A 25,741-nucleotide genomic window follows, 5' to 3' on the forward strand; every position below is an offset into this window, starting at 1 on the left:
AGATGCAAAATGTGTGTGTTATTTCCATGTAAGAACCATATGTCGTTTCGTTTGCAATTCATTAACAAAAACATAGAAGGTACAATTATCATAAAGACGAAATCGATGGGACAAAATTGTAGTTTTCAGTTGATAGAAACTGGTCCTATGCCATCTTCACAATGTATCACATAATGCAGCGATTTGATTTGATTACACGCTAGCAAATAGAGTCAATCAGCCCTCGACAGAATGGCTTTATTGTTTACAGAATTTTAATCTAAAATGTATTAAATTGACCCCCCCCCCCCCTCCTCTACGAAAAGGGTACCGATAGCTTTTGGGAAGCATATCTTTGTACATCCTTGGGATATGAATTCTAAAAAAGCATAGCATCTTCGATTTCGAACGGCATCTATTATCGTTCCTTCAAGATGGATTGCTTTAAGGAAATAGAGAAAGTTTTGTCGGCTGTAGGTTATAGTTCGTCGTCTACTATGTGTCATTCTCATAAGCTATAAAATATGTATTTTGTTCAGACATAAGGTTCTTCACACCTCATGAGTCTGGTATTGCCGTGTCACAAACTGTGAATGATTACTGAACTGTGTGAAATCCCATTGTTTCAACCCTGTAAGTGTTATCCTATTATATTATAATATATCAAATGCATGATCGGACATCGGATGACAGATCGACTTGTCAGATGTTCTATGGGAAAAGAAGATATATTTTTAAATCTGAATAATTTAAGAATGGGCCCTACGACACCGATTAAAACTTTTTTTCTCTTTAAATTCATTGAAACATATAATAACATAAATTCGATAATGGCATTGAATATAGGTCATTCCCAATAAAACCTTGGTCCCAGGGCACAGTGCTGCTCAATCCATCCTATATTAATGCTTGGGCCCACATGTTTTGGTCTGAAAAATCATGAATAGGAGTCAATTTCTGGTTCTTGTTGTTTATTGAGTTCGGTATAAACCGGGAATCAGTAACTATATACTTTTTATAAGTATTGACCGGACTTATGATTAATCTACTACAGGTTTTTGTTTAATTTGTTGGCCCCAAAATGAAATTTTATCAATATTTAAAGGAATTAAGCATACATACTCATGATATATGCAAAATATTTGTCCCTTTTATCAATATCACTTTTCAAAATGACAATCCAGCGTCTGAAAGAGTGGCGACATATTAAATCACAAAACCGTTATTAAACACTATTAATTACTTATTAATTTATTTTATATTGAAGATCAACCATCAGTGGCGTGGTGGCTCCAAATTAGCCAGGGACAGAAATCGTTTTGACGCCCCCTATACAACTCAGCCCTTTTGTACAAAATAATAAATAAAACTTTTAAACATATGATAGTTAGCAATGCAATACTCGAAAAATAACTTATAACTTATAGTCTACTACTTATGGTAGCTAAGATACATTGATTGTTAATAAGAGTATAGGATCAGAATATCGCTTAGTTCAGTGTGGGAATAAATGGTTTTGACAGCTATAGCTCCGTCACATCGGAAGGGCGTTCTTAGTGAACTGCTAACGGAAAATTATCTAAGATCATGTTAAGGTCGCCATGCCATGGTATAAGCGTGAAGGGAGCGTCAGATACCATATGGTTGGTGTCATTGTCGCCAATATTCGCCGTTGAGATCGTCACGGAATCGAGAATGTCTTTAGACAATCGTCATAATATCTCCATAAACGCATTAAAAATAAAGTACACCAGGTTGTATTAGAGACTTGACCAAGTAAATGGAATATATTCGCATATGTCGCAGGTTGATAGGGACAGAAGTAAATTTTTTAATTTTACGGAACCCTTTTAACGTTTTCTTTACGTTTTCCTGCGACCAAGTCGGTGTAACGGCTTATTTTCGAGGTCCTTGTCTGAATGTACTAATTATTTTATCGCAGTTACCAGAAAATTTGTCGCTCATATGTCATCAACAGCAGTTTCTTATCGGTCTTGCACCAAAATAATAACGATCTGAACCGCAAAACGAAGCCCAAGACCAAACAACATATCAGAGAAACATTCGAAGCAGCTATTGAACTTTTCACATGAGAAAGTATATCAATCATAAGTGAGGAAGTATTTCATAATGAAAAATGGTATCAGTTGTCTAGATGAATAAGCATACCCTGACACATCCGCCATAGCTGCTATGGAAATATTCGAGATTTGATCTGTTTAAGGTCAGAAAAGATGCGTTCAGTTGTCAGAGCTTTCTGGTAACTAGTTGACGTGTGTGTGTGTTCATGATCTTCATCGTTTTCAATACTTCAGTATTCAGACAAAAAGCTTCCAGCTTTGGCAATAGATGTTCTGTTGAAAAACAGCAAATTTTTGTATTTTTTTATCATGTAGCCTTCACTTGCATGCAGGTGAATACTAATGTGACGAAAAACGACGACCTGCTAGAATACTGCTTCTAGTAGCCTTCTAGAAACTAGACTTAACTTTGCAAGTTTACAATGATATTCACGGTGGTAATAACAAGGTAATAAATACTTCTGGATATACCACAAAACCACAATCTACAAATGTGGTTCGAGACACGAGTCGTCTAATAGAATGTATGGTCATTGGAACCTTCAAATGAATTTAGCTTCCCAAATAAGCTAGTTGAGTCGCACAAATCGCCAATAAAATTTTCAAGAATGGAAGTACAGGAAGGAAAACTAAAAGGACATCATCACAACTTATCTTCGTATGTTCACCTTTTGAGATAGGAAAGAAAAATATGAGAGTAGGAGAGGAGTGCGCCTCTTTGATTTTCTGTCGCTGGTAGGGTAAGTGCTCCCCACCCCCTGACCCTCTGACCATCGGCCACCACACCACTGCCTACAATATGTTCCATATACGTTTTGAAACGTGAAATGTATCGATGTTATTAAGCTTAGCTGGTAAAGCAAACATTTAGAGTACAATATGGTTATAAGATATTTAAGTTTTTATTACGAGTGCGCAGCATGTTGAACTCTGGCTATAGAAAATCACGAATTCCATGACGTTTTAGTCGTTAGCTTGGCCTTTGTGAAAGATTAATTTCAGATGAAAATAGTTGCAAGTGTTGAAGGTACAAAGTATAAAATACGTCATGACCTTCTGATAGTGAATACCGGGCGGTGATCAAAGTAGTCTTTAATTCAATAAAAACAGTATTATAATGTCGACAGCACCGATATTAAACTACGCTAAATGTCGCTTTTAATTCAGAAATAATTTAATGATTGAAACCTGTAGAATACTAAACAAAGGTTTAGAAATGTCTGAGATGGTGTAGTGAAGTCAAGTGGAATCACAGATTAGAACGAAAACAACTTGTATTTAGAAGCCCACCGATATGTTTACAATACCTTTCTTTCACATTTCTTGATTTATTTTCCTAACATTGACAGCTTAGTTGATTACTTCGGTCCATTAAAAGTAAATTTCCTACTATTGATATTATAGTTGTTTGGTTTTCAAGCACTACGATCAAATCTATACAAGCATCAAAAGTCGCTTGAACTTGATTTCTTTTCCTCCGCTCTTGCCTTAATATTTTTTAAACATTTAATTCCACATTGACCGTTTATGAAAAAAAAAATTGCAAAATGTGACCAATGGGTATTGATAATACCTTTTATTATAGTATTTGATCTGGAAAATGATCCTAGAATTTGTCCTTACTGTACTAAAAAAATATATGTACAGCATGTCGATTAGGGTATATGCAAAACCCCAATAAAACAATTGATTTTATTACCTTATATTTCTAATATAGCCTTGAACGTTCGTCAAAATAACCTTTTGACCTAACCTGATAAACACTGCGTCACAGCGCTGGGGAGAAATTTGATTGGTTAAAGCAGACATCATCGAGTTACGTCAAAAGGTTAATATGACCAACGTTCAAGGCTAGATGGCTGTATTAAAAATAAAAGCTATTAAAACCAAACCACATGAAATATCTGATTAATTCCAAATATATCAGGCTTGTGTTGTTCATTCAATTTAGAATTATTGCAAAAGCTGTCAATGTTACGTATGTTACATAATTATGTTACTTATTTTGAATGCTATTATTTTAACGTGTTTTTATTTAGTTATCCTTATTTCGATTTTTTAGACGCCCACATGAAGTCCGTCCGTCCACAATTGCTCGTAAACACTCTACAAGACACAATTCTTGACGGATTTTGACAAAACTTAGTATGAGTGTTTGTAATCACCCAAGGGTGAACCCTATTGAAAATCAGAAGAATCGAAAAATATTTAGTAAAAGATATTTCCCTTGTTCTTGAAAACGCGTTCAATTTTTAGCTCGTAAACGTTCTAGAACGTTCGTAAACGTTCTGGTGGATTTTGACGAAACTTGACATGAGTGTTTGTTATCAACCAAGGATAAACCCTATTGAAAATCAGAAAAATCGAAAAATATTTAATATGAGTTATTGCCCTTGTTCTTGAAAACGCGTTCAAATTTTAGCTCGTAAACACTCCAGAAGACACAATTCTTGACGGATTTTGACGAAACTTGGTTTGAGTGTTCGTAATCACCCAAGGATGAACCCTATTGAAAATCAGAAGAATTGAAAAATATTGCCCTTGTTCTGGAAAACGCTTTCAAATTTAGGTCTTTAATACTAAGAGGCATGATTCTTACTGGATTTTGACAAAACTTGGTTTCATTATTCAGTCCCGTGCTGAAGATTGAATATTTGCTTTCTAGAGTTTCACGAGCTAACAATTGATCAATATTATTCAGTATCGTCCTAAAAACTTCAAAAGAAGTGTATGACTGAAGGTTGAATATTTCATACTGGTGATTGTTACTGTATTACTAAATATTTTTATTCAAAATCAAAGCTGCCAGTGGGCGTATATTACCTTGCCTGGCAAGCTATCTTTTAATTTATTTGTAGACATCCGATTAAAAATCAAAATTTATTTTTAGACATTCAATTTAAAACCAAATATTCTGTTCATTTCTTTGCAATAAGGAAAACTAAAACTACTATCTCAATGAATTACCATAACTCTCAGACAATTCCCGTATCATATTTAGTTGATATTTTGAAGCAAGTTTGAAGAGAGATAAAGGATATTTCTCAATCATTATTAAGGTAATCTCTGCGCCTCATTACCTTCAAGACAAGTATCTTTATCTTGCCAGTCATTATATATAAAAATTGATTCCTTAACACTAGCTGTCTTTAGATGTATCATTAACCAGTTCCTAGATTATACGCTACACATGTACTTAGACGACAGAAAAAATACCATTCCAATTACTATTTACGAGACATATTCAAGACATATTTATATATTACTTATTGACATTCAGACAAATTGTTGCAAAAATAAGAATTGTTTTGTCATATGCACTATATCAGATTTAAAAAAAAATTGGATTAAACAAAAAAAGAACTGTGAAATGGTTGGTCCACATGAAAAGAACCTGGTACAGGACACTGGTATTCAGGTTATCCAGGTCAACTTCAGTATGATATATGGGAATTTTCAGTAGGGAAATCGGAATTTTTTTAAACTGTGAGAACGGAAGTTGCAAAGTTTTGCCTGATTATAAACAAAAACTCGTATTGAATAATAGAGTGTAAACAAATGAATAATAACATAATATAAGAAACTTATAAAGATAACAAATGATTGCGTGAAGTTGATAATAAAGAAAGTGTAAATAGTAATAACATAATATACAAATTCATAAAGATAACATATTATGATAATTTGTGATTAGAAACTAGTAAACGTTACCAAGAATAGTAGATGTCTGTGGTAAGGACGATATTAAGTAAGAAGCAGATAAAGAATCAGAAAATTATATAGAAAACATACACTAACATGTGAAGCATTTAAACATATACTTGTAACGATTACATAGAATAACGTAGAAAATATAACAAAGAACATCTTCTAAAGATAACACAGAATATCTTCTAAAGATAACACAGAATATCTTCTAAAGATAACACAGAATATCTTCTAAAGACTACACAAGAAATTTTCTACAGAATAATTTTTTTATAATAACTGTTAGAAAACATTTTTTTAAGCATGATCGTCTTGGTTGTTATATAGAAAATATAACTGAAGTTGTTATATAGTTTATTCTGATAATGTTAGTCTACAGGTGGGTTCCTTATTGCCTCATATTGGTGGATTGACATTACGACCTGAGCTGTCCGTTATCTGCAGACAAAACTGACTAAACAGATAAATAATCAGAAAATTATATAGAAAACATACACTAACATGTGAAGTATTTAAACATATACTTGTAACGATTACATAGAATAATGTAGAAAATATAACACAGAATATCTTCTAAAGATAACACAGAATATCTTCTAAAGATAACACAGAATATCTTCTAAAGATAACACAAAAAATTTTCTATATAGTTTATTCTGATAATGTTAGTCTACAGGTGGGTTCCTTATTGCCTCATAATGGTGGATTGACATTACGACCTGAGCTGTCCGTTATCCGCAGACAAAACTGACTAAAAAAGATGTTCTATAACTTCTAGTTGTAAATATTTATTGAGAGCATTCGATAACTTCTAGTTGTAAACAATTATGGAGAGCATTCTATAACTTCTAGTTGTAAACATTTATTGAGAACATAGAATAACTTCCAGTTGTAAACATTAAACAGAATATCTTCTAAATATAACACAGAATATCTTCTAAAGATAACACAGAATATCTTCTAAAGACTACACAAAAAATTTTCTACAGAATAATTTTTTTATAATAACTGTTAGAAAACATTTTTTTAAGCATGATCGTCTTGGTTGTTATATAGAAAATATAACTGAAGTTGTTATATAGTTTATTCTGATAATGTTAGTCTACAGGTGGGTTCCTTATTGCCTCATATTGGTGGATTGACATTACGACCCGAGCTGTCCGTTATCTGCAGACAAAACTGACTAAACAGATAAATAATCAGAAAATTATATAGAAAACATACACTAACATGTGAAGTATTTAAACATATACTTGTAACGATTACATAGAATAACGTAGAAAATATAACACAGAATATCTTCTAAAGATAACACAGAATATCTTCTAAAGATAACACAGAATATCTTCTAAAGATAACACAGAATATCTTCTAAAGATAACACAGAATATCTTCTAAAGATAACACAAAAAATTTTCTATATAGTTTATTCTGATAATGTTAGTCTACAGGTGGGTTCCTTATTGCCTCATATTGGTGGATTGACATTACGACCTGAGCTGTCCGTTATCCGCAGACAAAACTGACTAAAAAGGATGTTCTATAACTTCTAGTTGTAAATATTTATTGAGAGCATTCGATAACTTCTAGTTGTAAACAATTATGGAGAGCATTCTATAACTTCTAGTTGTAAACATTTATTGAGAGCATAGAATAACTTCCAGTTGTAAACATTTATAGAGAGCATACCAATAACTTCTAGTTGTAAACATTTATTGAGAACATAAAATAATAAATCCTAGTTGTTAACATTTATTGGGAGCATTCAATAATTGCGAGTTGTAAATTTTTATTGAGAGCATTCTTCAACTTCTAGTTCTAGTTGTAAACGTTTATTGAGAGCATAGAATAACTTCTGAGCTGTCCGTTATCCGCAGACAAAACTGACTAAAAAGGATGTTCTATAACTTCTAGTTGTAAATATTTATTGAGAGCATTCGATAACTTCTAGTTGTAAACAATTATGGAGAGCATTCTATAACTTCTAGTTGTAAACATTTATTGAGAGCATAGAATAACTTCCAGTTGTAAACAGTTATAGAGAGCATACCAATAACTTCTAGTTGTAAACATTTATTGAGAACATAAAATAATAAATCCTAGTTGTAAACATTTATTGGGAGCATTCAATAATTGCGAGTTGTAAATTTTTATTGAGAGCATTCTTCAACTTCTAGTTCTAGTTGTAAACGTTTATTGAGAGCATAGAATAACTTCTAGTTGTAAACATTTATTGAGAGCATGCCAAAAATTTCTAGTTGTAAACATTTATTGAGAGCATTCTATAACTTCTAGTTGTAAACATTTATGGAGAGTATTCCAATAACTTCTAGTTGTAAACATTTATTGAGAGTATTCCAATAGATTCTAGTTGTAAACATTTATTGAGAGTATTCCAATAGATTCTAGTTGTAAACATTTATTGAGAATATTCGAATAACTTCTAGTTGTAAACATTTATTGAGAGTATTCCAATAGATTCTAGTTGTAAACATTTATTGAGAGTATTCGAATAACTTCTAGTTGTAAACATCTATTGAGAGTATTCCAATAACTTCTAGTTGTACACATTTATTGAGAGTATTCCAATAGATTCTTGTTGTAAACATTTATTGAGAGCATTCGAATAACTTCTAGTTTTAAACATTTATTGAGAGTATAACAATAAATTCTAGTTGTAAACATTTATTGAGAGTATTCCAATAGATTCTTGTTGTAAACATTTATTGAGAGCATTCTATAACTTCTAGTTTTAAACATTTATTGAGAGCATAAAATAATAAATTCTAGTTGTAAACATTTATTGTAAGCATTCAATGACTGTGAGTTGTAGATTTTTATTATCTTTACTAAAATAACCCAGAAGAAAATATTATTATATCAACATTCTTGAATATTTCGTTATCTCATCAAGGCTGTTATAAATGAAAACATTCTGAATTTTTGAAAGTTTGAACAGAAAGTGGTTCAGCGATCAATAGAAAAACTATTCACAGCAATTTAGATTTGACATTTTTTAACTGTTAACTGCTATGTCTGTCTTATTTTTATCTGATTGTAGTATGATGGAAATTAAAAAGTTTGTTTGAGTGTAGGTCGATAAGACACAACATTATGTTTGTAAAGAGACTATCAAACCATTCACCTTCAATCGACATTAGCAGATCCAAAACCTTTAGCAATAGCACTATATTAATAGTTAAATCTCCGTCGAACCATGATGACGCAATGGAAATGAATGTGCTGATCAGCTATAAGATGTCTGAGTTGCATTTTTTAAATCCGATACTCTCACGAAAACCGATTTTAGCAATGAATTTTGTATGTATCATAAAAGAAAATCAATCTTGAAATCCTGGGCTTGTAAGTCAACCAAATAGTATGAGATTCAATTCAGGCTCAAGCAGAAAAAGTATGTTGCTGCAGTGATGGTAATTTTTTTTTTGTCTTGGGTGCGAACGATAAAATCTAATGTTTTACGTTACTTCACTCGTACTATGATCTGCTCAAGCATAGTTAAATGTCCCCCTAATAAGTGTTATAGCACTTATTCAACGGAACATTTCATTGGTTGAATTTTTGTAACATCTCTCAATGTCTTCGGATCATGGTATGAGTGATAGATGTAACCCACAGAAAATAAACGAAATGAGATCTAGAGCTGCAATTTAATCAGCTATGACACAGAACATCAACTGATTAAAATATACTAGATCAATTTTGAGAAATAGGTCGAACTAAGTCATTACCATAATGTTAACTGAGCTATTACATTATGTATTATTACATTATTACATTATTACATTAATCTAGACTTATATTACTAACTGATAAATATGCCAATCACGAACATGTAATATTATTAATGTCAACTATGAAGACAGTGATCATTTTATTATTATTTATTCTATTAATTTATCATATAAATATTTATCATTCCACTGTCTCTGATTGACTAATATCTCACACAAGAGAGTAGGCATCATTTTATAATTTGAGCTTAAGCTGAGGTCAAGCTTATATTCACCTACAAGTTGGCTTTGATTCATACCACCCTTATTGCATCTTCACAATATTAAGCTATTACGAACTTTGTACCTTTACTGCAATATTGATAGTTCATAGAAGATTGTAAATGGAGTAATTTGATTGGATTGTACGCTATAGAATGTAGCCAATCAGAGGCATCGACAGAATATCTGTGAAGGCAAAGCCGTAATGATTGTCGAGCGCTTTGATTGGCTGTACAATCCAGTCGAATCGCTGCATTCCGTGATACAATTGATGACTATTGCAGTCAAGATATAAGTATTTTTGTAATAGCTTGTCACTGTGAAGATGCCACTATTGGAATTATGACGTCTTTCTGAAAACAAATAGTTTCTTCACTGTTATTTCCATACTAATTCTAAGCAAAAGTGTTGTTTACATTATTCTATTGTCTGTTATTTATTATTTTAAGATAATGAAACTATCAGAGATGATTATGTGTATTATGGCCGTACTGTTGGTAACGATAACATTAGGAAATGGTGCTCCACAATGGCGACCCCAAGGAAGATTTGGGAAACGAGTGAATCCAACATTATCACTTCTTTTACACGGAGGTGCGTATTACAAATCATTATATATAGCATATTATGTAGCATTATTTATATATATAAAAAAGTATCATAATGATCCGCACCGCAAAACGAAACCTGAAATCCAAAATAACATTTTGACAATACATTGGTAGCAGCAAATGAACTTTTCATGTGAAGAAGATTATTATATTTCTTATAAGCATAAATTTGATATTTAGAGCACATTTAAATGGAATCTGTCTAGTATAACCTACCATGTACTCCCTCACCTTACGTAAATAACGTGAAGGATGTCTCAACCAACTTTAACCACCGACTACTAATTTCCAGAACCTATTTTGTAATATGTTTTTAAATTCATAAATACAATTTACATTTTTTCGTTGTGGCACGTATTGAGGGTGTGATTAATATGTCAGTAATTATATGTGCAGACAAATCTTCTCGCTTTACATTTACAGGGTAAATCTTGCTATAACTAGATTTAAACCTTGTTGTATAACATTTAGGCTCCTCCCACTCGTTTCTGCAGAGAAATTGCACAGGTAAGAGGAGGGTTGTGTATTTCATCATAGTAGTCTCGTAAATACACTTTTTTAAGAATTCTTTAATACAAAATAACAAAAATGCACGTGATAAAGTGTGTCGATAGTATTTCACAGATAGTAATAGATTTATAATTATGCTTCGTTATATTTTACAAAAATCACTGTTTACTATTTCTTGAACAACAATCACTTAACCTTTCATTTGAATTTTTATAATCATTTACAATTAAGATGACGATTATTGTTTAAAAGGTTTGAAATTAAAAATATTCTATTAAGATTAAGTTCAATATATTTGTATTCAATAGCTTTATCTCATATATTGACACTAATTATCTAAATGAAGACTTGAAAAGAAATGAAATGGTGATGACGTCATGATGAAAATGTCAGGCGCTTTCAGTGAGGTCGGTGTGATAAAAATAAAGGGAGATAAATAAAAAAAAGTGATCACTCATTGACAGAGTTTTATTTACTAAACATGATTATAGTATTAGAGACATTATATCTTAGTAAATACTGTAATGGAGCATATCTTACACTATTGATCTTGCTTTGTCCTTAGTTGCTATTCATTTGCGAACCTTCTATACCATTGTAATGCCACCCCGCAAGTGGTAAAGAGCAAGTTCCGTATAGTCACAGTACATTGGGTTGTCTATGTCAATGTTTGAGTAAATATTATTTAAGATAACAATGTTAACCTTTACCATTAGAAACTATATAGATTAGGCATGGTCAATAAAGGTGTTGTTTTTGTTAAGGCAACAGTTCATATTTCCCGCTAACGCCTACCATTTTTCACGTTAAAACTTAACGTCCAAATTTCTTACTTATTTTGCAGAATTTATTCAGGTCATGAACCATGAAATACAATATAAATTCATTTTTCGATATCTCTAAAACTTCATGAATCTACGACGTAGGCTATTTTTTCAAATGACTTGCAGTCAATCAGCTTATTAGTATAAAAGTACTGTATTTTATTTGGTTGCTAAGAAACAGTTGTAATTTCTTATTAACTAATTAGTTCATAATAATTCTAATTACTAATTACTATATTGTACTACCAAAAGTTTCTTCTAATTAACCATAGTGAAACATTTCTATTGTACACAAATGCACTATGCAACACAACTACTTTCATTTCTGTTGAGGTTGAATTCAAAATGCCTCAGCCCTTAGGGGGCGTCATTCTTGCAAACATCTCGAGAAGCGTCTTCGAGGGTTCTCCCAAGAAAATTGTCGGAAAAATTCAATTGGTTTGATGCATTCTGACACATAAATTTAGGGGAAAACGTATAAAACGGTATTTGCGTCACTTTTCGTCCAATTCTTGTTATTCTCTCAAGTAACATTTCCTGTATATTGATTTATCTTTTCAGATCAAGAAAAACAATTTTTAAATCATGAAAAACCATTCATCTCAGAGGACAAACCATATATACCGGAAGTGACAGATGAAATCTCAGTAGAAAGATTAACATCAGATGCTCGTGATAATTTATCTAAATTTTTACATAGATTATGTTCAGAATCAGGATTAGAAAATGTACCAAGATGTTCGTGGTAAGTATTTAACTGGAATAATAAAAGAGACATTCATATTCTGGTAATATTCAAAACCTTTTGTATTCTGGTCTTGATATCGGTCTTTCCTGGGTTCGCCATTACGTTGACTTGAAAAAGTAGATGGATAGCTATTTCGAGGTCAAAATATCATCAACCCTATCTACACCACAACCTATACTTTCCTTCGAATTCCTACATTAAAAACTTGACTTGTCACAAAAGTAACAGCCCTTTGTACATTTAAAGCAGTAGATAAAGAAATGATAAGTCTTTGGAAAGAAGAAAGTAAGAAGTTGAAAGTCAGATTTAACTAATACGCTATTGATCAGTCTTCATGCAAGAAATGTATTATTTATTCCGCTAAAGTAAACCCGGTCTGTAGTAAGGTGATATAATTGATAAAACCAGACATTGCAATGAAATAGAGGCTGTGTGATCTAGAAAAAAAATTAAAGTCAAGCGTATCAAAGATGTGGAAGACTCAGTGAGTTCGGAGTTTGCTCATATGCCAAAAGCCCAACAAATTAAAATTAGACCAAACTTTCGTTTCGTTTTTTTTTAAATTAGTTTTTATTTCTAGTATAGCCACTTCAGAGTAGGGTCTAACGACCAGACTGGACATTCGTCAAAATAACCTTTTGACCTAACCTGCTTTAACCAATCAAATTTACGCCTTCTCGAGAGTTGGCTTTTTGTGAGAGATTGAAGGAATTTGATTGATTAAAGTAGAGATCATCAGATTAGGTCTAAAGGTTATTTTGAAGAATCGTTAGACCCTACTCTGACGTGGCTAAACTAAAAATAAAAAAAAAATGATGAAAAAACTGGTTATTTAAAGCAGAAGCATTCTTGATGAAGAGTCGAAACTCAAGTCGGCAGTATGCCTTAAGGTGTTGTCAATACGTTTTGGGTTTTTGTGACGGGGTATGCTGTAAATTCTAATTATTACAGTGGATAATTCTATGGTTAAGATTCCTTTGTCATCACATCAGCTCCATTTATAAGTTTTAGAGATCAAGTCCTTAATCAAATCTGTTAGTCTTACTTATAAACATTTCATCCATAGTCTAAAATCTGTAATGAATCAAACAATGCTTTATTTCGATTCAAATGATTAGTTGAAGGCCAAATCATTGTAAAATCAATCTACTAGAATATGGGCTTGTCGGTGTATGGATGAATTGTCGATGATCCTACTGTCCATAAAAAAAAATAGGACTTGAAATGGAATACGTGAATTATATTTTTAAGTTTTATTTTCTAGTTTTTCTTTAGCATAAATATTGTTTTTCTACATTAAATATGGATTTTACGGCAGAGTAAACAGCTGTAATTTGAGAAAGTTTTCAAATCTATGGAAAAATCAATAGACCTATAATGTCTGTTTTCTCTTTTATATATTATATATATAAGGCCTACAATTAATTGACAATATTCTAGATATTGTAATATAGGCCATAAAATGAAACACTGAACTGCACCGAATTCAAAGATTATATTCAGATATTTCCCATTTGATCTCTTAAAGGGAAAAAAATGGTTGTGCTTTTTTTTTTATCTCAATGTTTCACCTGCATTTTGTTCACTCTATCACACAAGACACACTACCAGAAATAAGAATCGTGTGTCCATAACGGCAGTGACCCATACCCTTGACCTCTTGAAGACTACTATGTGAATATTGCGATTATCTATTTTCATTTCACTTTTATATTTTGTTATTTCAGGTCACGAAAAACCAGCGAGAGAAGCAGTGACCCAATAAGACTGATATAGATCCAGCAAAAGCATCAAATATTGGAGATCTTCAAAACACTAGTTTCCTGTTATTCTCATCTTCTTAAAAATTTCGAAAAATGGAGATAAAACTTTAATTTATGACTTTACCATATTCTTCTGTACTTTATTTCTTGAAGTTCCTTCTTGATGACTATAACTTATTTTAATTGCTGCTAGATACCTGTTAGTATAGAACATAATAAATCTTCATAAGATCAGTTTGAGACCTATCTGATGTTATGCTAAGACTATGACATCCCGGAAGCCCACCTTTTGGACTCATCTTCACAATGTCAAGCAATTACGAACGAACAATTACGTCTAATATCTCGACTGCACTATTTTTGTATTTCGGAAGTTTGAAAATGCAACGATTTGATTGGATTGTACGCTAGTGAATATGATCAATCAGAGATCAAGACAGAAAGTCTGTACACAAAGCCATAATGTTTACAGTCTTTCTGTGATTCTGTGATACAAGAATAGTGGCTAATGCAGTCAAGCTATAAGAGGATGTTTGTAACAGAATGACATTTTGAAGATTGGACACCCTATATACCGAGCTTGTTAACTCCATCCTACTATTTTTTATAAGTGAAACTTCAAAACCAATGAATGATTTACAGTATGTTGAAAAATTTCGCAATATCCTTTAACGATACTTTTTATTAATTTTGTGACACGTGATCGAGGTGTGTATTAAAGAGCGTACTGGATATATTCAACAAGTCAATTGAAGAAAAGTCTTTTTGCAGATTTTTGTAGACTTAAGACAGAAAATACAACATCAGAATACATTAAATATGAAACTTCTTTTCAATCATTGTAATGCTTAAAATGTCAAATGGCATAATAAAATGTTCTATTCTTAAACCAGTAAGTATTCATAATAGATCAAAAGCAGCATACCATGCGGAGGCGTCATAGTCTTTAGTATCACCTTCCAGCTCATCTTCACAATGCCAAATTTCGTCTTATACCTTGACTGCAAGAGCCGACTTGTATCACGCATTGTATTTGATTGGATTGTCCTTGACAGAACGTTTACAGTCTATATTCGGTGGCGTACAATCCAATCAAATCGCAGTATTTGTGAGAGAAGAAAGGTGACTATTGTAGTCAAGATGTAAGACGAAGTTTGTAATAGCTTGACATTATGAAGATGCTTGCAAATTCTATGACACACGATTTCATATGTACTGGCACTGAATTTTATGAAATAGTAGAAATAGTATCATATTGTAGATTGTAGCTAAAAGTCTCTGTTTGTCGAATTATTGTGATATAGAGTCTCAGATTATTTCCCTATAGAAATGAAAAGATCATCGTGAATTGTTTTTCATTACCAAAACGGTGGAATATTTCCTTTCCCAAAACTCCTTTGAGTTACATAGTTTTCTTAGAGAATAAACAATTATGGATGATTCGAGGACGCTTCAGTACTTCCGTGGCGCAAGATTAAATACCGTAATTGAGTCATCGTAGACTAAGATTAAATTCTGTAATTGAGTCATCGTAGACTAAGATTAAATTCTGTAATTGAGTCATCGTAGAGCAAGATTTAATTCCTTAATTGAGTCATCGTAGAGCAAGATTAAATACCTTAATTGAGTCATCGTAGAGCAATATTATTTTCCGTAATTTAGTCATCGTAGAGCATGATTAAATTCCGTAATTTAGTAGAACAAGATTATATTCCGTAATTTAGTCATCGTAGACCAATAATAAATTCCATAATTTAGTCATCGTAAAGCAAGATTATATTCCTTAATTTAGTCATCGTAAAGCAAGATTATATTCCGTAATTTAGTCACCGTAGACCAAGATTATATTCCGTAATTTAGTCATCGTAGAGCAAGATTATATTCCGTAATTTAGTTTACGTAGAGCAAGATTATATTCCGTAATTTAGTCATCACAAAGCAAGACCCTTATAAATCAGTGTTGTGATCATTTGAACTTCGCCAATTAAAATGATCAATCAGGAATTGATTGAACCCTTATTAATGTAAAGTTAGAGATAGCATCATTGCAATCTGTCACCACCCCATCAACATTATTCTAAATCAACCATTACCGGAAGAACGTGACAAGCGAGACCGCTTACACCATTGTTGAATTAGCTTTAAATTCGATGTGTTTCCGTGCGCAAAGCTACGCTAATCTAGTAGTTTTCGTAAACTAAATAAAATTTCCGTTACACTCAGTGATTCTGAAAAGGAAAATGAACACAGTATCAATCTATTGACAAGTGAGTCTACTTTATTCCTCTAATCATCTTCACTTAAATAGAAGTAAATGCCACTAATTTCATATACAAAGGCACACTTTTACATGAATGTTAATCAATGTTTTAAACATCGGTTGAATTACCAATCAAAACACTACATATAAATCTCAATGCTTTCAATAAAACATTCACTTTACAAAACGGAGAAACAACTGCGCACACATCTAAACCTGATACAAAGTTTACTCCTATTCGCCTTTACATGAAGGTTGAAATCAGCATGAATACAGAAGTACAGTAACACATTTGCAGGAAACGCCAGATCAGTTGCAATTGAACATGACTGAGGCGGCATGAGTTCGGATCATCCTCAAAGTAAGAAAAAGTCTGATCCCTGTGCCAGTGCTTCTGAGAATCGTCCCGGTGTCCGCTTTCAACCCCTAATACCCAATCTAATTTAAATTTGGTTACTATTTCGTTTCGTTTTTTTTGGGGGAGGGGTATTCTCCATTGTAATCTGACGAGATTTATAATAAGTTCGCGTACTGGTGGTCACTATACATGCTATTTAGAGCAGTCAATCATGCGCCACTATACAGTCCATCAGAATTACTTTTACTACCGGTCATATCGGTTTTGCTATCCCACGTTTCAAAGTCTATATTTAGACACGGATTCTATTTAACGGACTGTTTGGTTGGAATGAATGTTAACAGTACGTGTGACCTTGGTATAATTCCTTTTAGATTACAATGGAGACCGAAAATAAACAAATCAAAAACCAAAATTATAATCTAATTTTAATGAGACTGTCTACTACCTTGCCAAGCCATTAAGGATCATTCTATATACATTCTCTGGCAATATTAAATAAAAACCAATACAATAGTCCAAGTCGTTAATTTAAATTTTAAATCGGTTGTAACTGGAAAGTTAAATGTTTTTCGACAACAATGAAACAAAGTTTAGTAAAACAGGTGTCGAAATATAGGACCTTCTTAAAGAAAGATGACACAAGACTGACAATCCATAATTGTAGCACAATGTTCATACTGCTTCTTTGCTGCAACCATTTCGATCACCCAGTTTGTCCTTACCGATATGATGTCATGATCTTTCTTGTTTGAGTTTCTGTAAAGACTTTTATCCACCGCGTGGAGAATTGACAGAACATTGATAACTTAAGTTTCTTACTAATTTTGCATTGCAAAAAATCATTGTTAGAAAGATTCTTTGATTCTCCATAACTTCGACGACGGAAGACAGTTAAGGGAAATAACTCGGAAAATCAAACGACCCCATTGTGATCATGAAAATATTGATAACTTTTCATGATGTGCACTATTTTTGTTTTGAGCAAAGAAAATAAAGAAAAATATCTTAAGCAGAAAATTTCGTTTAATTTTTTGTATAAAATTTTGATTCCAAAATATTGACGTCACAAAAAGTCATAGTTTGGTTTCGTGGTATTTGATATCTGTGGTCCTTGAAATACACAACACCAATTTTAGAGAATTACATTTTCGTTTGGGGTGATCTGAGTAGTTTACTGGTTGTGATTCAAAAGCCGATACAACATTAAAGGGACATTCCACTTTTTTGTAGGTCGAATAATTTTTTTGCTCAAATTTGCGAAAACTATAAACCAAAATCTATAGAAATGTATCCCATAGCGTATCTGAAAGTCTTAGCAAAATAAATCTAGCCGACAATTTTTTAACACCAAAACTTTACATAAAAAACCTTTAAGTTTGTTATGCTTTTTGCTGTTATAAAACTACTGTAAGGATTTGAGTAAAATAAATTCCTTTTTGTAGAGAAATATGTCTTCTATGTTTTCTAAAGATTTCCATAAAATATAATTACCCTTTGAAAAAAATTCATTTTGATCAAATAAATACATGTTTTACAAAAAGAAAAACGGAATGCCCCTTTAAAGTGTCATTTTTAACAAAGAATTCTAATGATGAAAATGGCAAATGCACTATGTTCGCATGTTCTCCATGCTTTCGTATTCAGTTTTATGACTTGTGAAGCCGTCTATATTATACCCATATTTTATATTTTGATAGACCTAGATGTACATAGCTATCTTTAAGATTTATGGTATTTGTCAATAATATATTGTTGTCAACCATTATTTTTTGTTTATTGAATCTTTCAATTTTAGAATATATAACCCTGTTCAAGAAGTTTAGACGTTTTTAATTTTACATGTCATCTGACTCCGTCAATTGATAGATCAAGATGTTTGTAGTAAATTATTGCAAGAAAACCACACGTAGCAATCCCTTGTCATTTTGTCCCACACAGTGACACTTAGAAGTAGTCATCGCGCTTATTCGTTTCGAAAGCATTTTTGAATAACGCGCTCATACGCCCATCCACCTACACGCCAAAAATACCCTATATATTTATGGTATTTGACCTGGATAAAAGTCAACATTTATTTGTTTATCTAATCTGTTAAGTTTGGCTACTGTGTCCGACATTTATATTTGTCATTTTGACATTCTTAAATTCAGAAACTCATTATTCAACGTCATGTTTATATAATATCTATTGTACATATACTAAAGTGCAACAAACAATAACATCTAAACAGGATTTATAGGTTATAGTATATACATGGTTATATTTGAAAGGTCAAGGCGGGTCAATGTAAAGGTAACCGTTATACTTATATATCCCGTTAAATGAATTATCATTAGTTTCATAAGTTTCATTAATTTATATAACAATTCTAGAGGCATCTGGGCAAACATAACATAAGACAGTTTAAATAGGTAAGTAATTCTTATTCTTTTTGAAAAAGATAAATATGTCGCCTTTGTGTCAATATTCTTAACCCTGATAGTGATGTAAATTTCCCCAGAGTTTCTTCCCCTCAAAGACAGTTGCTATAACTACGGGAAGGTGATTTCAAATAGGATAATCCATTGTTAATGGATCTTATCAGTGGCGTAGCGAGGATTTCACAGACAGTGGCGAGGAGTCACTTTGCGGATTTTACTTGTCATAGTGTGGGGTCATTTGGGGCTTTCCCTGGAAAATCCGCTAAAATGGGAAACCGGAGAATACATCTATCGCGATTTTTTAAGTAAAGGTAATTTTTATGGCTTGATGGCTTGGGGGAAATGGACCAAAAATTACGCCACTGTGTCTGATTTATCTGACGCCTTTCCTGGTGGATTATAGACACATTCATGCGATCAATATATTCAAAATGTTATACTCAAAATGCTACAGTTATCAAGTTCTCCTCGAACTGGGTCACAACTAGGTCAAACAAGACTTACGCTTTCAGTATACTCAAATATATACGTTAAAGCTAAAGTAAGGATCGATTACATCTTTTTAATACTTAGGCCTATACCTGCACCGTAAAGCATACTATAGTCGGCGAATGTGGTTTATCATTTCCAAATATGAAAGTTGACATGTAGATGAATTTATGAGAATTATACCTTAAGTATAATAGATAAATTTTAAGCAAACTATTCATTATATTGTAGATACTTTAATCGATAGAGCTAAACTTGTAAACAAATAAACAGAAATGATGTTCAGGTCTATGTTTAAAGATACGAAAGTATTGGTGCATGTATTGGTGTGTTTATTTGGTATATCGTCATGGATAGATATAAACGGACTATGGGTGGAACTACCATTAATGGTAACAAGGTTACCTGAAGCCTGGAATTTACCATCGTATATGACAGTTATAACACAAACAGCTAATATTGGGCCACTTTTGTTTACATTGATAACCTGTGTATTGAAGGGTAGAAAATTAGAATCGCCTGTTTCTTTACTCATAATATTAATTGGATGTGTGACTTGTGTTCTTTTAGGATTCTTCTGGCACCAAACTACTGTCATTGGGGGTGACCTTCACAGCACAGCTCTGCTAACGTTAAATTTCATTTTGGCTCTTGTAGACTGCACCTCATCTATTGCGTTTCTAGCGTTTATGGCAGCTCTAAAACCTCAATATATGCCCTCATTTTTTATTGGTGAGGGCTTAAGTGGAATGGTTCCTAGTTTAACTGCTCTAGCCCAAGGTGCAGGACAAATAACATGTGTAAATGTTTCCAGTACCAACTCCACTCAAGTCAACACTACGTGGTATAACCATACAACATTTAATGTCTATCCAAACTATAATGAACCACGGTTCTCTGTTCAAGTTTTCTTCTTTATTTTAGCGTCCTTGATGTTTTGTTCACTTGTCGCGTTTTTGTTACTTAAATTTAGTTCTTATTGTCAATCAGAGAAGGTGGAAATGGACATTACAGTTGATGGCCAGGACAACATCCATCAAAATTATGGAACGAATAACGCTGACAAAAAGTATAGAATTTCGACCGAAGATAAAGGTTTTTCAACGGGAATCAAAGTAATTTTATTATGTGTTGTGTCCTGGATAAACTTCAATGTGTCCAGTTTTTTACTATCTATCCAGACATATTCTACACTTCCTTACGGTTTGAATCCATATCATTTAACAGTAACATTGACTAACATAGCTAATCCTGTAGCATGTTTTACAGCCATGTTCATTCCGCTCCTCTCAGTTCCAGGAATCGTGGCATTTACTTTTTTCGGTTCTGTGTGTTGTGCCTATATTATAACTGGTGCTGCTTATAGTCCTCAATCACCATTAGTTGACAGTAATAGTGGAGGTCCCTTGATGGTAAGTGTCCCGTTTAAAAATTATTGTCGTAAGTATGGTATTTCTTAATCTGAATTCCATACATACGACAAATTTCTATTGTTATTATTATTTTTTTTTTGAGAAATGGAGCTCATTGTTATATTATTAAGTATTTAGCCTTTTTATTACAATCTAAATATCTTAGTGCTCTACCTTGGGTTCGCTATCCCATATTTCTCTCGGGTAATGAGAAAGGGATCCCAAAACTAAGCTTTGATTGATTACAAATCACCTTATTAGAACGAGACTGTGGTAGTAAACTTGTTAGATAACTAAGGAGTCGAAAATATCAGAAAAGAAAGAAATTTAGTTAGATTGGTAATACTAAAATTAGATTTCTGATTTGCTGTGGTCATGCATTCTAAATTTTGACAATGTCCTCCTTCAAATCAAGGCAATCCCGATGTCAAGCCAGGTTTACCAGTTATTTTTCAGTACAGGTACTATTCAATGTTCGAAAATGTGGTGACTTCTATTTGAGAACATTTCTTTTTCATTAAAATAAGATATAAAAGATTTAGTGACGTTATCTTCAGTGAATGAACGAAACCAAATAAGTCGAACCGAATTTTAATTCGATGCACTACAAAACAGTTTCAATGAAATTGAAAGTAGGGTTTCCTTAGAAAATGCTGTCTGATCAATTGTCATTTTAAGAACTGGGTTTAAATCATATTAGTACACTGAACTAGAGCACAAGTTGAAGTTACACATTACGCTTGTGAGATCACTTGTTTGATAAAAGCCTTCCATACATCGGTTTATTGGAAGGTTGGGTATTTATTTGATCTATTTTACGGACCACTATATACACAGAATGTAAATACATGTAAATACAAAAAAACAAATGAAAAGTATGTCAGTGGCGGATCATTCCTCGAATTAAAGAGAATTCAACTATGTGATCCTCCTTCTCGAATCAGCCACCCTGTATTGACAAAATTTTTAAAAAATCAAACCGATAAATAAGAAATGATGTATACTCTTTCTTCTTGTATCAAATATTACCGTACTTGATCCACCATTTACAATTTCCAATCATTTTTCTTGATTCTGATTTCTGATCCTGATTGATAGGTATGTCTTCAGTCCAATGAATGTAGTTCATACCAAGATCAATCGTAGATCAACATCCTGCTCAGTCCACATTGTTTTGATAAGCCGATGCATGCCCTTCTGCTGAATTACTCACTCCTTCTATTTAGTCAATGTTCCTTCTGATCAACCTTTCTGATTTGTCAATAGTCCTTATATTATGATCAGGCCATAATCGCTCTAGTTTCCTGTTGTCATTAATTGTACATTTGTTGCACTATTTATTTTTCTATTGCAGGTTACTGTGTGGGTGTTGTGTTTTTATTTATTGACGTATGCGAAAGTTGGAGTAGCCAGTGTTTTGCGTCAAGGTGGCCGCAATGCATTGATTCTTTGTGGAATCTTCACTCAAATCGGAAGTTTTCTCGGAGCTATAGTTGGGTTTGTATTGAATAATGTTTACCACGTCTTCGATGATGCGCCATATTGTTAAGCGGTAGCAGACGACTCATTTCTGCAATTTGAATGTAAACTTGGGATATTTAGTACCTTTGAGCAATCTCCGATGGTGATCGGAATGAATGCACTTTTAGGAAATCTGGAAGCATCGGGACAGAAAATAACATTGCTCCATCATCCTAATTTGATCAACAGCTAAAAAAAAATACCACTAATATAAATGTGAAAGCATGCTGATGAATATCAAGTTGTAATCGATTCATGTTTGTTTTCTGATTGTGACCTCACCTGTCATCATTTGAGGAAATTGGTATTACATATATAAATTTTATATTATAAATATTAGTGTATTCAACCAATCGGATGATCTGTCTAATAAAATCATTGCTTACCATATAACTGTTTACTATTGAACATTATAGCCTATCTATTGTAACAATGTTTAATTTGCTTTTTTTAATAAATGAAGTAATGTACAACGTTTTGGCTTTAACGTTTAGTCTGAACTGAAACAAGTTGATCATGTACATTAAGACACCATCGGTCACTTCAAGAGAAGAGCATGTTTGTCTGAATTTAGAGTTATTTCCCTTGCATTGGAGAGAGAAAGTCGAGTGATAAAAACAACATCGATCTTTCGCTGTTTTTTCTTTGTGACTGAATCGCCTGTATATCAAATCCGAGTAGTCTCTTATTCTCAATGGAATCGTCGCAGTCGACATGAGCAAAGAGCTAAAAAGGAAAAATGAATACTTTCAACTGACATGGACTTTTACCATCCAGGTAATTGCGGGTTTTCAGTCGTAGATTTTATCCAGCGATCAATCATATTATTCTTAATGACATCATCTGTTAGGCGTCGTTGATAATCAGATTTTGTCTGTAGCAATAACTAACCGCCATTTCAAAATATTCGTAGATGTTTCCAACAGACTTCAATCAAACAACTAGGAAATGTAGTTTAATTTTTTAACCCCCGAATCACGATATTGGTCGTTATTTAAAATGTTTCTTATGAAATGTCGCTTTTAACATCGCCCCACCCCCACCTGGCTGAAATTGCTACACCTCACGAAGGTGACCACAAAATTTGTCACCTAAAACTCCTCCATGGCATTAGCTTCCGAAACGGCGTTGAAACCTAGTATCAAACGAAATGAAAACACATTATACAGTATCACTGAAGCACTTTTAATGTAAAGCAATTTACAAGGCATTTACAAATAAATGTTATCAAACATACGGTAAATATGTACCATCTTCATATGTATACATGATGTGGAATTTAATCTGGCAGTACCAGAGGTATATATCTAGTTAATGGACAATTGATTCGTGCAAATATATTTTATGATTAATATCAGCTGGAACAAATGAAAAGATGATAAACTACATCCATTAACTACTGAACACTGAAACATTTAGTTCATTGCTATCAGCAGCACAAAGAGCATCGAAAACATAAATTGGCAGAGCGAACAACAAAATTATATGTGATGTAAAAAAAAAAAAAACTTATATTGCTATTTATCAAGAGGTTTTGCCCATTGATTTCATATGGATTTCGGAGAAAGGAGGGTTGGATTCTCCATACCTCATAGTAATAAGCTAATATCCCTAACTTAAAAAAAAAACTAACCATTGCGAAAACAATTATTACAAAAAGGCATCACATGTACTTTTCTAGCATGAGTATAATAGTGTGTATCTTATATTATCGAGATTATCACATTAAATTTTTATGCATTGTGAACTTCAATTACATTGTATGTAATATTCATGAAACATTCATTTGTTTACTGTACTAGGTGACTTCCCCGATGCACTTAGATATATATGTTTGAGTAAGAAAGATCGACTTATTTTTATACCAGCTGTGGTAGTCAATAAAAACTAGTTTTTTCAAACTTTCTCCATGGTCTTAGCAGTGTGTCAAATATAATATGCACATTATTGGTAGGATTATATTATTTTATTAGAACCCATAATATCTACCAAATTGTGTTTAAATACGAGATCAAATTCTATGTCAATACTTTATTTTATGCCTTAAGTTATCCATGTTCATTGTGAAAGGTACCATGGAAATTATTATTGATTCGTGACAGTATCGGCACCAGTTCTACGACATTCTAATCAAGATCAACTTCAGATTATGACAATTACTGGAAATACGAAACTACATATGGTTCTTACATGGTAATAACACACACGAACGTAGCTCACAACCATTTTGAATCTCTTCCTCGACTTAATAAGTCGAATATTTAAAAAGACGATTATATTTCAACAAAGCCTTCAAATCATATTTCAAGCCATTTCTAAACCTTTAAATGTGATTTGAAGGCTTGATTGAAAGCCTTTCAAAAACTAAACTTATGATGTCGAGCAAGAGATTCAAAATAGTCGTGAACTACGTTTGTGTGTGTTATTTTCATGTAAGAACCATATGTAGTTTTGTATGAGCTACTGGATTGTCAACGATTGCTTGCCATTGGCTAGACTGAACTATCCCAATTTTCATTCGTACTCATCAGTTGCTTATGCCAGTTGAGACTAAGTGAGAATGAGACCCCTTTACTACTATCCAGTATTGCGTAAATAAATACCCTGGAATAAATTGTTTGAGTTGCGACTATAACTTAAATAAGCTTTTACAAATAAGTAAAAAAACAACAACCATGTTTGACATACTATTGTTTTTACTGTTTTAGTCTTTCTGTACCCCAACGAAACTTTATAAAATGGACAACTTCATGCATTGTGCAATCAGGAAAAATTTACTCCGCGTTATCATCTTTTCATCTCGTCATTTTCAAACTTTTCATTTTCTAAATCGTAAAAAGAGGTAGATTCCGCTGTCCTGACAATATGTCCCTCATTACACACCGCTTGATGATGTCTTAAGCCCGATGGGGTACAGAAAAGTAGACCATAAAACATCAATTGATCAGACAACCAATGTCTCAACTCGATGTGTGTCTTAATATCGATGAAGGCGAAATTACATGCATTTTGATAATCTATCCTTTTTAAAACAGAATTAA

General features: G+C 32.6%; 2 protein-coding genes across 2 annotated transcripts; both read left to right on the top strand.

Moving 5' to 3' along the window:
- Positions 1-413: 413 nt before the first annotated feature.
- LOTGIDRAFT_156700 (hypothetical protein) lies at positions 414-14,250 on the top strand (the record flags this gene model as incomplete). Its single annotated transcript, XM_009047976.1, has 4 exons — positions 414-452; positions 10,231-10,375; positions 12,288-12,471; positions 14,202-14,250. 4 exons carry the CDS (start codon positions 414-416, stop codon positions 14,248-14,250), a joined length of 417 nt encoding a protein of 138 aa, XP_009046224.1.
- A 5,807-nt stretch (positions 14,251-20,057) lies between these two features.
- LOTGIDRAFT_111131 (hypothetical protein) lies at positions 20,058-22,728 on the top strand (the record flags this gene model as incomplete). The annotated part of the gene is made up of 2 exons (XM_009047977.1): positions 20,058-21,185; positions 22,534-22,728. 2 exons carry the CDS (start codon positions 20,058-20,060, stop codon positions 22,726-22,728), a joined length of 1,323 nt encoding a protein of 440 aa, XP_009046225.1.
- Between the last annotated feature and the right edge of the window lie 3,013 nt (positions 22,729-25,741).

This window comes from Lottia gigantea (genome assembly GCF_000327385.1).
Source record: "Lottia gigantea unplaced genomic scaffold LOTGIsca_12, whole genome shotgun sequence".
NCBI lineage: Eukaryota > Metazoa > Mollusca > Gastropoda > Lottiidae > Lottia > Lottia gigantea.